The sequence below is a fragment of the Pipistrellus kuhlii genome, unplaced genomic scaffold (genome assembly GCF_014108245.1).
Source record: "Pipistrellus kuhlii isolate mPipKuh1 unplaced genomic scaffold, mPipKuh1.p scaffold_m20_p_3, whole genome shotgun sequence".
NCBI classification, from domain to species: Eukaryota; Metazoa; Chordata; class Mammalia; order Chiroptera; family Vespertilionidae; genus Pipistrellus; species Pipistrellus kuhlii.
The window spans coordinates 103,898,066-103,910,991 of NW_023425529.1; the positions used below are offsets into that span (position 1 = coordinate 103,898,066).

Consider the following 12,926-nt stretch of genomic DNA (forward strand, 5'->3'; position numbering starts at 1 on the left):
CCCAAAAACTCTGAATTTTCCGTGGGTGATTGAAGAACTCCCTTGAATTCACGTGTTTGCGCCGATTGGGGCGTCACAGCTGTTCGATGGTCTCCTCCGCTGTGGGTTTTGCAGGCCTCAGAGAAGGTCCTCTTTTCTTGGTAAAACTCTCAAAGAAGGTAAGGGTCCTTCGGACAGGGTTTCTTGACCAAGCAGCCAGCACTGCGGCAGCGGAGACCTCCATCTGTTCAGTCGCCATCTTTTCTCTTCTCCCAAGAAACATCAGTCTTAAATAACACATTAGACTTAATGGACATGAGCTCGTAGCTCCGGGAGAGATCTCCGCTGCCGCAGCGCTGGCTGCTTGGTCAAGAAATCCTGTCCAAAGGACCCTTACCTTCTTTTAAAGTTCTGATACCCCTTAGCTTGCCAATTAATACTCCCTGAGCGACTCTCGGATGCTGCTTCTATCTTTTCTGGGACTAGGCTCAGAACAAGTCCATCTGTTCAGTCGCCATCCTGTCTCTTCTACCAAGAAATATCAGTCTTAAATAACACATTAGACCTAATGGACATAAACAATATTACAGAGCTCTTCCTCCAAGGATACCAAAAAATACATTTTTTTCTAGTGTGGCCTAGCACATGGAACATTCTCAAGAATAGATGATATCTTGGAACACAAAGCCATACTCAACAAATACAAGATTAAAAACATACCAAGCATATACTTTGACTGCAATGCTTTGATATTGGAAATCAACTGCAAAAAGAAAGTGGAAAATACAGAAATATGTGGAGATTAAACAACATGTTACTAAATAATGACTTGGTCAAAGAGGAAATAACAGAAGAGATAAAATATATATATATAAAGACAAATGAGAATGAGAATATGAGATATCAAAATTCTGGGGATACAGCCAAGGTGGTTATAAGAGGGACATTTATATCATTACAGGCCTACCTAAAAAAATAAGACAAATAAATAAATAACAAGTGGAAAGCAGTATAGAATTACCTCAAAAAATTAAAAATGGAACTGCCTTATGATCCAGTTATTCTACTTCTGGGACTTTATCCGAAGAAACCCAAAACACTAATTGAGTGAATATATCTACCCTGATATTAATTGCAGCATTATTTAGCCAAGATTTGGAAGCAGTCAAAGTGTGCATCAGTAGATGAGTGGATAGCACCTTTATACAATGGAATACTACTTGGCCATGAAAAGGAAGAAAATTTTACCATTTGCAGCAGTACGGATGTACCTGAACAGTATGCTAAGTGAAATAAGCCAATCAGAAAAAGACAAGTACTCATATATGGAATTTAATGAACAAACTGGACTAACAAGAAATAGACTCCTAGATAGAGACAAGAACACAGTTCTGGTATGGGGAATATTGATGGGGGGTGACAGACAGATGGAGCAAAAAGAGGAAAAAAGAGAGAAAGAATTCATAGACGTGGACATCAGTGTGTTGATTGTGGGGGAAAGATAGAAGAGGGTAAACAATGATTTAAAAATAAAATAAAACAATCTTAAATAAATAACCTAACATTTTACCTTAAAGAACTAGAAAAAGAAGATTATCCAAATTCCAAAGTCAGTAGAAGAAAGGAAATAATAAAAATTAGAAAGAATTCAATAGAGAACAAAAAGACAACAGAAAAATTAATGGAACACATACTTTGTTCTTTGAACAGATTCATAAAATGACAAACCTCTGGCTGGACTCATAAGAACAAAAGAGAAAATACTCAAATAAAATAATAAATGAAAGAGGAAAAGTTAAAATGGACCCCACATAAATACAAAAAAAACTATACAAGAATACTATGAAAGTCTATATGCCATCAAATTCAATAACCTTAAAGAAATGGACAAGTTGTTTTAAATATATAACCTTCCTAGACTAAATCATGAAGAACTGGAAAAACAAAATAGACCAATCAATAGTAAGAAAACTGAAACAGTAATTAAAAAAAAAAAAAATCTTGCCCAGGACCAGATGGCTTCACTAGCAAATTCTACCAAACATTCAAAGAAGATTTAATACCTATTCTTCTCAAACTCTCCCAGAAAATTGAAAAGAACCAATACTTTCCAATTTATTTCATGAGGATAACATCCTGATACCAAAACCTTTCTTTCAAGAACAACACACAAAAAAAGACAATTACAGACCAATATCTTTAATAAATTAATAAATTTAGATGCCATAATCCTAAGCAAAATACTAGAAAAATCAAATACAACAATACAGTAAAAAGATAATATATCATGGTTAAGGAGGACGGTTTAATTCCAGAGACAGAAGGATGGTTCATCATATGCAAATCAATCAATGTAATATACCACATTACCAAACTAAAGAATAAAAATAATAAGATCACATCAGTAGATGTTAAAAATAAAGTATTTGATAAGATACAATATACTCTTATGATTAAAATACTGAATAGAGTGAGCATGGAAGGAATGTATCTCAATATAATATAAGAGTGCAGAGGCTACTATATAATACAATAAAAGGCTAATATGCAAATTGACCAGATGGTGGGATGACCAGTCATTATGACATGCACTGACCATCAGGGGGCAGACACTCAAAACAGGTTCCCTGAGGACTCCCGGACTGCAAGAGGGTGCAGGCTGGGCTGTGGGACCCCCTCCCCCCAACACACACGCACACACAATGCATAAATTTCATGTACTGGGCCTGTAGTATTTGATAAACCTTTAATATCAGATTCAGTGGTGAAAAACTGAAAGCTTTTTCTCTAAGTTAAATAACCCACTCTCATCACAGTTTTTCAACATAGTACTAGAAATCCTATCTAGAGCAATCAGGCAAGAAAAAGAAATAAAAGGCATCCAAATTGGTAAGGAAGAAGAAAAAGTGTCAATTTTTGCAGATGACATGATTCTTTATATAAAAAATACCTTTAAAGACTCTACCCAAAGTTATTATAAATAATAAACAATAAACAAATACTTGAAGTTGCAGGATACAAAATCAATCCAGTTTGGCTCAGTGGATAGAGCATTGGCTTACGGACTGGAGAATCCCAGGTTTGATTCTGGTCAAGGGCATGTACCTTGGTTGTGGGAACATCATCAGTAGGGAGTGTGCAAGAGGCAGCTGATCGATGTTTCTCTCTCATCAATGTTTCTAACTGTGTATCCCTCTCCCTTCCTCTCTGTAAAAATTCAACAAAATATGTATTTTTAAAAAATCTAGTGTTCCTATGTAGTAACAATAAAATTTCCAAAAAAGAAATGAAAACTAAACAAAACAATTTATTTTGCAATTGCAACAAACATATTAAAATACATAGCAATAAACTTAACAAAGGATGTGAAGAACCTATACACTGAAATGTCCGACTGCCTGTTTAGGCCCGATCCCACTGGGCAGTCGGACATCCCTCTCACAATCCAGGACTGCTGGCTCCCAACTGCTCACCTGCCTGCCTTTCTGATTGCCCCTAACCACTTCTGCCTGCCAGCCTGATCACCCCAACCACTCCCATACCAGCCTGATTGATGTCTAACTGCTCCCCTGCTAGCCTGTTTGCCCCCAACTTTCCTCCTCTGCCGGCCTGGTCATCCCTAACTGCCCTCCCCTGCAGGTTTGATCACCCCCAACTGAGCTCCCTTGCAGGCCTGGTGTCTCCCAACTGTCCTCCCTTGCTTGTCTGGTCCCTCCCAACTGCCCTCCCCTGCTGGCCATCTTATGGTGGCCATCTTGTGTCCTAATGGGGACAAGATCTTTGACCACATGGGGGCAGCTATCTTGATCTTGTGTGTTGGAGTGATGGTCATTCTGCATATTACTCTTTTATTAGGTAGAATAGAGGCCTGGTGCATGGGTTGGGGCCAGCTGGTTTGCCCTGAAGAGTGTCCAAGATAAGAGTGGGAATTCCCTTGGGGTGTGGGGCAGCCTGAGTGAGGGGCCTGTGGTGGTTTGCAGGCCAGTCACTCTCCCTGTCAACCCAAGTGGAAGCCCTGGTATCTGGGATTTATTTACCTTCTACAATTGAAACTTTGTAGCCTAGAGTGGAGCCAAGCCTCCTGCTTGCTCTGTGGCTGCCACCATTTCTGTTTGGATTTGTTTACCTTCTATAATTGAAACTTTGTAGCCTTGAGTGGAGGCTTAGGCCAGCAAGGCCAGGCGGAAAGCTTGACTTCTTCCATTGCCTGGGAAACCAAGCTTTCCTCCTGCTCTCTGTGACTGCAGCCATCTTGGTTGGGGTTAATATGCATACTCACTATGATTGGCTGGCAGGCGTGGCTTGTGGGTGTAGCGGAGGTATGGTCAATTTGCATATTACCCTTTTATTAGATAAGATGGTGCTAAGAAAATTAGAAAGTCAAATGCAAATGAATGAAACTAGACTGCTATTTGACCCCATACACAAAAATTAACTCAAAATTGATCAAAGACTTAAATTAAAGTCTAATCTGAAACAATTATATACATAGAAAACACAGGTACTGTACTTATGGACCTTGATCTCAGAGAGTATTTTATGAATTTGACCCCAAAAGCAAGAGAAGTAAAAGCAAAAATATATGAATGGGACTGTATCAAATGAAAAGGCTTCTGCATAGAAAAAAACATAAATAAGCAGCTTATAAACAATAACAGAAAACAACAACATGATCAACAAGACAAAAAGGCAACCAATGGAATGCGGAAGAATACTTAAACATTATCTCCTATAAGGGTCTAATATAAAAAATATATAGCCCCTCTGGCGGGCTCAGGGCACATGACTGGGTTGCCAGTTCAATCCCAGTGGGGGACTTGCTGGAGGCAGCCAATCAGTGATTCTTTCTCATCATTGATATTTCTGTCTCTCTCTCCCTTTCCCTTTCTCTCTGAGATCAATAAAAATATACTTAAATATATTATATAAAGAACTTATTCAACTCAGCAACAAAAAAAAATTCAATTTTAAAAATGTGCAGTGGAACTGAACAGACAAATGGCCAACAGATATATGAAAAGATTCTTAACTTACTAGCAGTAAGGGAAACTTAAAATCACAATGAGATACCACCTCACACCTGTTATAATACAATAGCTACTAGGGATCCAATGCACAAAATTTATGCACTGGGATTGGAGGTCTAAGCCAAACCTGCACCCTCTCTAATCTGGGAGCCCTCAGGGGATGTCCTACTGACAGCTTAGGCCTGCTCCCTGTGGTTCTCTGCTCTCTGCGAACCTGCCTGCTTGACACTACTGCAGGCCTTGGTGTCTTCTCTCTGTGGGGGACTGATTGCCCATAGCCACCTGGGCCAGGGGCAAGAAAGGCCCTGCTGTCTGCTCTCTGGCTCACCACCACAGGGGCAGGCAGGGCCCTGGTGTCTGCCCGCTTGCTGAGGGAAACATTCCCACCCTGCTCCTGGCTACTTGTGAGCATGCACCGGCTTGGAATGCCTGGGTCCCAGGAATTTTCCCGCCCTACCCCCACATACTCCTTGCCTGCTCACATAGGCCAAGAGTAGCTGGGGGAGCAAGGCGGGGGGGGGGGGGGGGCTTTCCCAGACCCCAGCAACTCCAGGCCTAAGCACTGGCCTAGAAGCACAGAGCAGCCTGGCTCCTAAGGACGCCTGTCCCCAGGATTCAGGATGCTTGCCGCCAGCGCACACATAAGCGGCTGTGGAAGGCGAACATCCGCCGCATTGCCATGGTGATGCAATAGATGTTCCCCCCCAGCTCCCAACTGCTCTGCACCTATTATATATGTGTAGGCCTGGAATGACCAGGGGTCATTCGGGAACCTGGACCTTCATACAGAGCCTATATGCAGGCCTACAGGCTTAGAGCAGCTTGGGTCCCAAGGACGCCTGTCCCTGGGATGCAGGCCGCTTGGTACCAGCAGGTGCACACCCTCAGCCACTTCATGCCTGCATATTCAAAATAAGCTGCCATATTTGTTGGTTTAATTAGCATACTCACTTGTGGTTGGCTGGTGGGCATCATGGAGGTTTGAGCAATTTTCTGCTATTAGTATACTAGAGGCCCGGTGCATGAAATTTGTGCACAGGGGCAGGGGTGTCCCTCAGCCCAGCCTGCACCCTCTCCAATTGGGACCCCTCAAGGAATGTCCGACTGCCCATTTAGGCCTGATCCCACTGGGCCTACACGGGCAGTCAGACATCCCTCTCACAATCCAGGACTGCTGGCTCCCAACTGCTCACCTGCCTGCCTTCCTGATCAACCCCTAACCACTCCCATGCCAGCCTGATTGATGTCTAACTGTTCCCTTGCCAGCCTGTTTATCCCCAACTTCTCTCCTCTGCCAGCCTGGTCCCTCTCAACTGCCCTCCCATGTGTTCACATGATGGCAGGATCTTTGACCACATGGGGGCATCCATATTGTGTGTTGGAGTGACGGTCAATCTGCATACTACTCTTTTATTAGGTAGAATAGAGGCCTGGTACATGGGTGGGGCCAGCTGGTTTGCCCTAAAGAGTGTCCCAAATCAGGGTGGGGGTTCCCTTGGGACGTGGGGTGGCCTGGACAAGGGGCCTGTGGTGGTTTGCATTCCAGCCATGCCTCCTGTCAACCCAAGTGGAGGCCCTGGTATTTGGGGTTTATTTATCTTCTACAATTGAAACTTTGTAGCCTGGAGCAGAGCCAAGCCTCCTGCTCTCTCCTTGGCCAGCAGCCATTTCTGTTGGGGTTTATGTATTTTCTATAATTGAAACTTTGTACCCTGGAGTGGAGGCTTAGGCCGGCAAGGGCAGGCAGAAAGCTCAGCTTCTTCCATTGCCTGGGAAACCCGAGCCTCCCTCCTCTCTGTGGCTGTAGCCATCTTGGCTGGGTTTATTTGCATACTCACTCTGATTGGCTGGTGAGCGTGGCTTGTGGGCATGGCTTGTGGGTGTAGCTAAGTGATGGTTAATTTGCATATTACTCTTTTATTTGGTAGGATATTATCAACAAGATTAGGAATTACAAGTATTGGAGAGGATGTGTAGAAGAAGAAACCCTCATACACTGATGGAAAGAATAACTTGGTAGAGCCACTATGGAAAACAGCATAGAGTTTCTTTTAAAAAAATTAAAATAGAGCTACCACATGACCCAACAACCCCCTTTTGAATATTTATTCCCCCTCAAATTGAAAGCATTTTGTGAAGATACATGTACTCCAATGTTCATTGCAGCATTATTCATGGTAGCCAAGACAATGTAACAACCTAAATGTGCTTAGATGTATTATTAGATAAAGAACATGTGGTACATATATACATTGAAATACTACTCAGCCATTAAAATGAAATACTGCCATTTGAGACAACATAGATGGAACTGAGACTATCAAGCTAAGCAAAATAAATAAGATAGAAAAGGACAAGAACCATATGATTTTACTCATATATGGGATATAAACCATAAAGTAACAAATAAAACAAATCTATAATAATAAAAGTATAATATGCTAATTAGACCAAACAGTCAAACAATCTTCCAGACTTCATTCTGGACATTTTTCTGGATGACCTTCCGGATGAAGTGGGGTGGCAGGGGCTGAGGTAGAAGCAGTTAGGGGTGATCGGGCAGGCAGGCAAGCAGTTAGGAGTGATTAGCAGGCAGAAAGAGTGGTTAGGGGCAATGAGGCAGTTAGGGGAGATCAGGCAGGCAGGCAAAGTGGTTAGGAGTGACAAGGCAAGCAAGCAAGCAGTTAGAAGCCAGCAGTTCCAGATTGCAAGAAGGTGCAGGCCAGGCTGAAGGGACCCTCACCCCCACATGAATTTCGTGCACTGGTTCTCTAGTAAACAAAGAAAAACTCACTGATACAGATAACAGTATGGTGGTTACTAGAGGGAAAGAGGGTAGAGGGAAGTTGAAGAGGGTAAAGGAGTACAAATACATATATGATGATGGGAGGAAAATTAAATTTGGGGTGATGTGAACACAAATCAATATACAGATGATGTATTACAGTATTATACACTTGTAACTTGTATAATCTTATTAACCAATGTCACCCCAATAAGTTTAATAGTCAAAACATAAATAAAAGACATCTAAAACAGAAAAAAATGGCCTGTCCAAGTAACACCCAGTGTGGCAAGAAAATATTTTGAAATTTTATTAAATATTTTTCACTTTTCCAGATATTCTTGCTGTATTACTTGCAGCAACATATTTTACAATCTCAATAATGTTTATGCTATTGCATTCTAGAATAAAAGAAACAATGTTCAAGTTTTAATTTCTGAAATAGACCTTGTTTGCCTACTTCAGATCAGTAGGTGTGAAAGCTAACAACAGAATAAAGAAGGATGATGTATGGCATGACATAGATTCCTTGTCCTAGTAAAGAAAATTAAGATGTAAAGATGATTGAGCTAAGACATAATTGTGTGCTATGGTTCCAGATTATTAACCCATACGGTCTAAGCCAAAGCATTTGGTTTTGAGGGTAAAGGAGAGAGATTAGGTGAAGAGGTGGTTAGGAATTCTCTGATAGATATCTGAATAATCTGAGGGCCCTTAAACTCACCTAAAACTTTCCAAAGAGGGGACCACTAGAGTGGAATAAACTTAATAAATCAGAGATGGCAGCATGCCTTATTTAGATTTTTAAAATATATTTTATTGATACTTTTTTACAGAGAGGAAGAGAGTGGGATATAGAGTTAGAAACATCGATGAGAGAGAAACATCAATCAGCTGCCTCCTGCACACACTCCCCCCCCCACACACACACACACACACTGGGGATGTGCCCAAAACCAAGGTCCATGCCCTTGACCTGAATTGAACCCGGGACTTTCAGGCCAACGCTCTATCCACTGAGCCAAACCGGTTATAGCTCTGTGCAGATATTTAGATTCAGTTGTCTCCTCTATGACATTTTGCCCCTCAAGTCCCAGCTATATTGGCAGTCCCACTGGCTGATTGCTATCTCCTCAACCCAGTAATATTACCAATATCTACTTGTGCTCTAGTCTCCAAATTGGCAAAAAGACAAGGTAAATGTAGAACTAACTCATAGGCTTCCTTTATTTTAAGAATCATAGCCACTCCAGTCTTCTCTGTAATGGATAATCTCCAATACCTCAAAAAGATGGGTTCTATATCTTGGACAGTTCTCGTATGTGATTTTGGTGAAAGGACTTGTCTAAGATAAGCTACTCAATCTTAGAGAGAACCAGGAGTCATTGCGTTATTTTGAAATATGTATCTGTTCATTCTAATACCTAGAACTCCTGTGGGTATGTTTCTACAGCTTACTGTTTCTGCTAGTTTTCACTTTTTTTGTCTTTCTCTTTATGTGCCTGGTTATTGTTGTTTACCAAACATTGTATTTGTAAAAAGTTTTATAGGTCTGCAATGATGTTAAAACAGTAACTGGCACATGTCAAGTAGCTAACTCTCATTATTGCATGTCTATCTGCCCCAGCCAGATTAAGAATACTGCAGGTTTTATGTTCCCAACATCAGTACAAAGTTTGGTTTATAGTCAATATTAAAAAAAATTGTTGCTGAGTAAACAGCTCAAGGAACTGAAAATGAAGTGAGACATATGTGTGAATCACACAGACATACTCAAACACACAAGTTTTTTGACCCTTAAACTATGTGTATGTATAACTTTGATGAAATGCATATTACATTTTAAAAAATAAGAAAGTAATGCCTTAATGAATCTATTATCTCCTCATTAGAATTTAGAGGCCCTCATCGTTTATTGTACTCAATTGAAAATATAGAAAATAAGTGTCACTTAACATTCTGTCACATAGGAAAGAGAAAATGTATTTGATGTAGTGAAATACCTAAAAATGTAGACACAGTACATATTCTGGACTTAAGAGAAAAGAATACTTACTGTTATAATCTAAAAGAACTTGTGGTACCTTGTAGAGATGATGATAAATAGTAAACATTCATCAGAATTATTTTTACTCATCCATATTGAATACTTTTACAGAGAGATAATATTACATATAACTTTAAAAGAATAACATAAACCTAGCATTTACCTTCAGACGGGGTTAGCATGATTTGCTTTGGAACAATTTCCAGATTTTCATTTCCTATTACCTGAGTTTCTAGGAAAAAAGAAAAAAATGGAACAACTTTGAATACTTGTGAAAATTCATGTTAATGTTGTTATGATTTCATTATAATTGTTAATCTTTTAATGAATTGGAATTATCCATGGTAATCTGCCCACAAAAGCACCCATTAGCCTTGACATTCTGCATCTATAGTTCATCTATTGTAGATTACCTTCTGAATGATTGTTCATTCTCACTGTTTCTTTATATTATATTTTTTGATCTTTTGAACTTCCTTCTCTGTTTCCCACCACTACCATTTGGGTGGAATACCCAATTTGGTCTTATTAGACCTGCAAGATCAAAACTTCTGTTACTGCATTCTGGCCCATATATTAAATATATGGGCAAAGAGCAATCCAACCATTCCACTCTGCAAAGTCAAGTAGGGGACACCATTTGTTTGTATGCCTTTCTCTTTCCTTTTCTCTGACCCCATTTTTACAGATCAGGTTCAGAATAGACATACCTATTATAGACTGTTTGTGAGGTTTTCTTGGTAAAACTGGTACTGGTAGAACAATATCAAGAAGGGGATCAATATTTGTCACTGCTGTGGTTCGTTGTAAATGATCAGGCGGTTGTAAATGTTTCTGTGCATGAACAGGTATTGTTTTTGGGAGAGGGCATGGCATTGTTGCACTAAAATCCATAGGGTGCTTAAAAGTATAAGTCATATAGTACTTAGGCTGAACTTCCTTGACTTCTGGAATGGTAACTAAGGAAGGAGCATTTAAAGGTTTGGAAAACTTTGAGGAGAGAATCAGAATATCTTTCAACATGTCATCATCAGAAATTGTTTTCATTTCAGATGGTTCTTCCTTTGGTTTTCTTGATTTTTCCATTTGCCTTGTTTCTTTCCCAAACACTCTCCTGGAAATTGGATTAAAACTTGGAAGAAATATGGAATTAGTAGCAGTCTCTGGAATGCTCCAATAAACATTTTTAGAAAATTTGTGAGGTTTGGAAATACCAGCCACTTTTCTTTGTGCATGGTAATTGAGAGAGAGAGTTTGGATATTGACTAAGGTTTGTGGTTGCTTTCTTGAAACAACATCAGGAAAATTAGTTTTATCTACTTCAACTAAAGTGGTTTCATCTTGAGCAAACTTTTCATGTGATGGTTTAATTTTATCAGTCTTGGCTAAACCAAAAAAAAAAAAAAAAGAGAGAGAGAGAGAGAGAGAGAAAAGCACAATTAGATTATATTCATCAAGGTGTCAGGGACAAAACTGTAATCTCTTGGAATTCATAACTTTGTTTTATTTACTCACCCCTCTCTCACCATCTAAAAATATTTCTGTATATATTCAGCTATCGGGAATTTTGTTTAGTTGACGGTGATAAAGTTTGAATAAATAATTGGAGAATTGAAGAGGCTAAATTGTATTAGATTTATGAAGGATAAGGTAGGGAGCTTATTCTTGAAAAAAATACATAATTGATGTAGAAAAGAACAGAGTATAAAAGATGTTTTTGAACAGTTACCACTAAAACTCTGGCAATGTAGATGAGTGAAAATAATTCTGATGAATGTTTACTATTTATCATCATCTCTTCCTTATTTGAAATGCTATAAGCAAAGATCACACTTCTTTTAAATGCCAGGTGTCAGACCAATGTGTCCTCTAAACATGGTAACTTCTAGGGAAAATAGGATTATATCCCTGCAAGCCTCTCAACATTAGCAACAACTAATCAACACATAATCTTGTTACATGTTTTTCTATTTTAAAGACACTTTATTTAACATATATTATTGATTCATTAACATTGAACTCATAGGCAACAACACTAACTCATGCCTAAAGGAAGCTCATCTAACACATATTTTTCTCTGTAAAGCACGTCATGGCCTATGCTTAAGAAGACTAGATAGCATTTCAGCATTGTGCTTGGGGGATATTTTAGGCAGCAAAATCACCAACAAGAAGCACAAATATTAAAAAAAAAAAAAAATGTCACTAAAGAGTCTGGGAAAGGACAGTTGTTTACAATATGAGAGCTGAAACAAAAAGTCAGAATATATCAGCTGGGAACATATGTGTTTTTACTGCCCTGAGCATACCCAGAGTTACCATTTATACCCCTCTCCACACAATCTCACAAGGAGTGAGAAGCCGCTCTGTATGCTGCCCCACGGTGTTCTTCATGATATAGTGTTAACTTAAAAAGAGAAAACACAGACCAATACTGACTTGAAGGTTACAAATAAATTTTAGCAGTAGGTAAATTTATACCTACACTATCCACACATAATGAGAATCAGCTATAGTTGTAGAATTAAATCGAATGCTATCATCATACAACAAACCTTTGTTACTGGTTATTGATGTCTTTTAACTATTGTGATTCTGAGCTGTGCAAATTGAGAACTTTCTATGAAAAATAGTTAATAATATCTCATTAATATACATACTTCTATGGACTTTAGTCTTATGTAATGGCAGCTTTGGGAGCTTTGGAGGTAAAGGTCTTCGGAGAAGTTGTGGGTGGTTTTGCATTTTAATTAATAATAAGCACTATTTTTCACAGCTATTAGTTGAAAGTTGAAAAGCTTTGGAATATATGTTTGAATTATTGTTGAAAATTCATTCGAATCTAAATTACATCTTAATGAATATTATTCGGTGTGAACATTCTACTAAATCCAAGCAGAATTCCTATAAAAGAAAAATAAGATAAGAAAATCATTCTTTAAAACTTCTATAGAGAATCTAGGTAAAATTTAGCTTTATAATTAATGCAGAATTTTAAAATACATATGCTATGACCAACCATTCAAAAATGTTCCATGTTAGCAAAAAGTTCAATCTGCCAGTGCTCTTCCAGCTAGTAAATACAGAA

General features: G+C 39.0%; 1 protein-coding gene across 1 annotated transcript in view; it reads right to left on the reverse strand.

The window, feature by feature from the left end:
* Window positions 1-12,583, reverse strand: part of LRRC63 (leucine rich repeat containing 63) — an 80,724-nt gene extending 68,141 nt beyond the window's left edge. The window contains exons 1-3 of the mRNA XM_036457082.1: window positions 12,499-12,583; window positions 10,549-11,223; window positions 10,002-10,070 (exon numbers count right to left, since the gene is read on the reverse strand). Coding sequence (XP_036312975.1) covers window positions 10,002-10,070; window positions 10,549-11,223; window positions 12,499-12,583 — 829 coding nt within the window. The remainder of the gene's footprint in view (window positions 1-10,001; window positions 10,071-10,548; window positions 11,224-12,498) is intronic.
* Window positions 12,584-12,926: the final 343 nt, after the last annotated feature.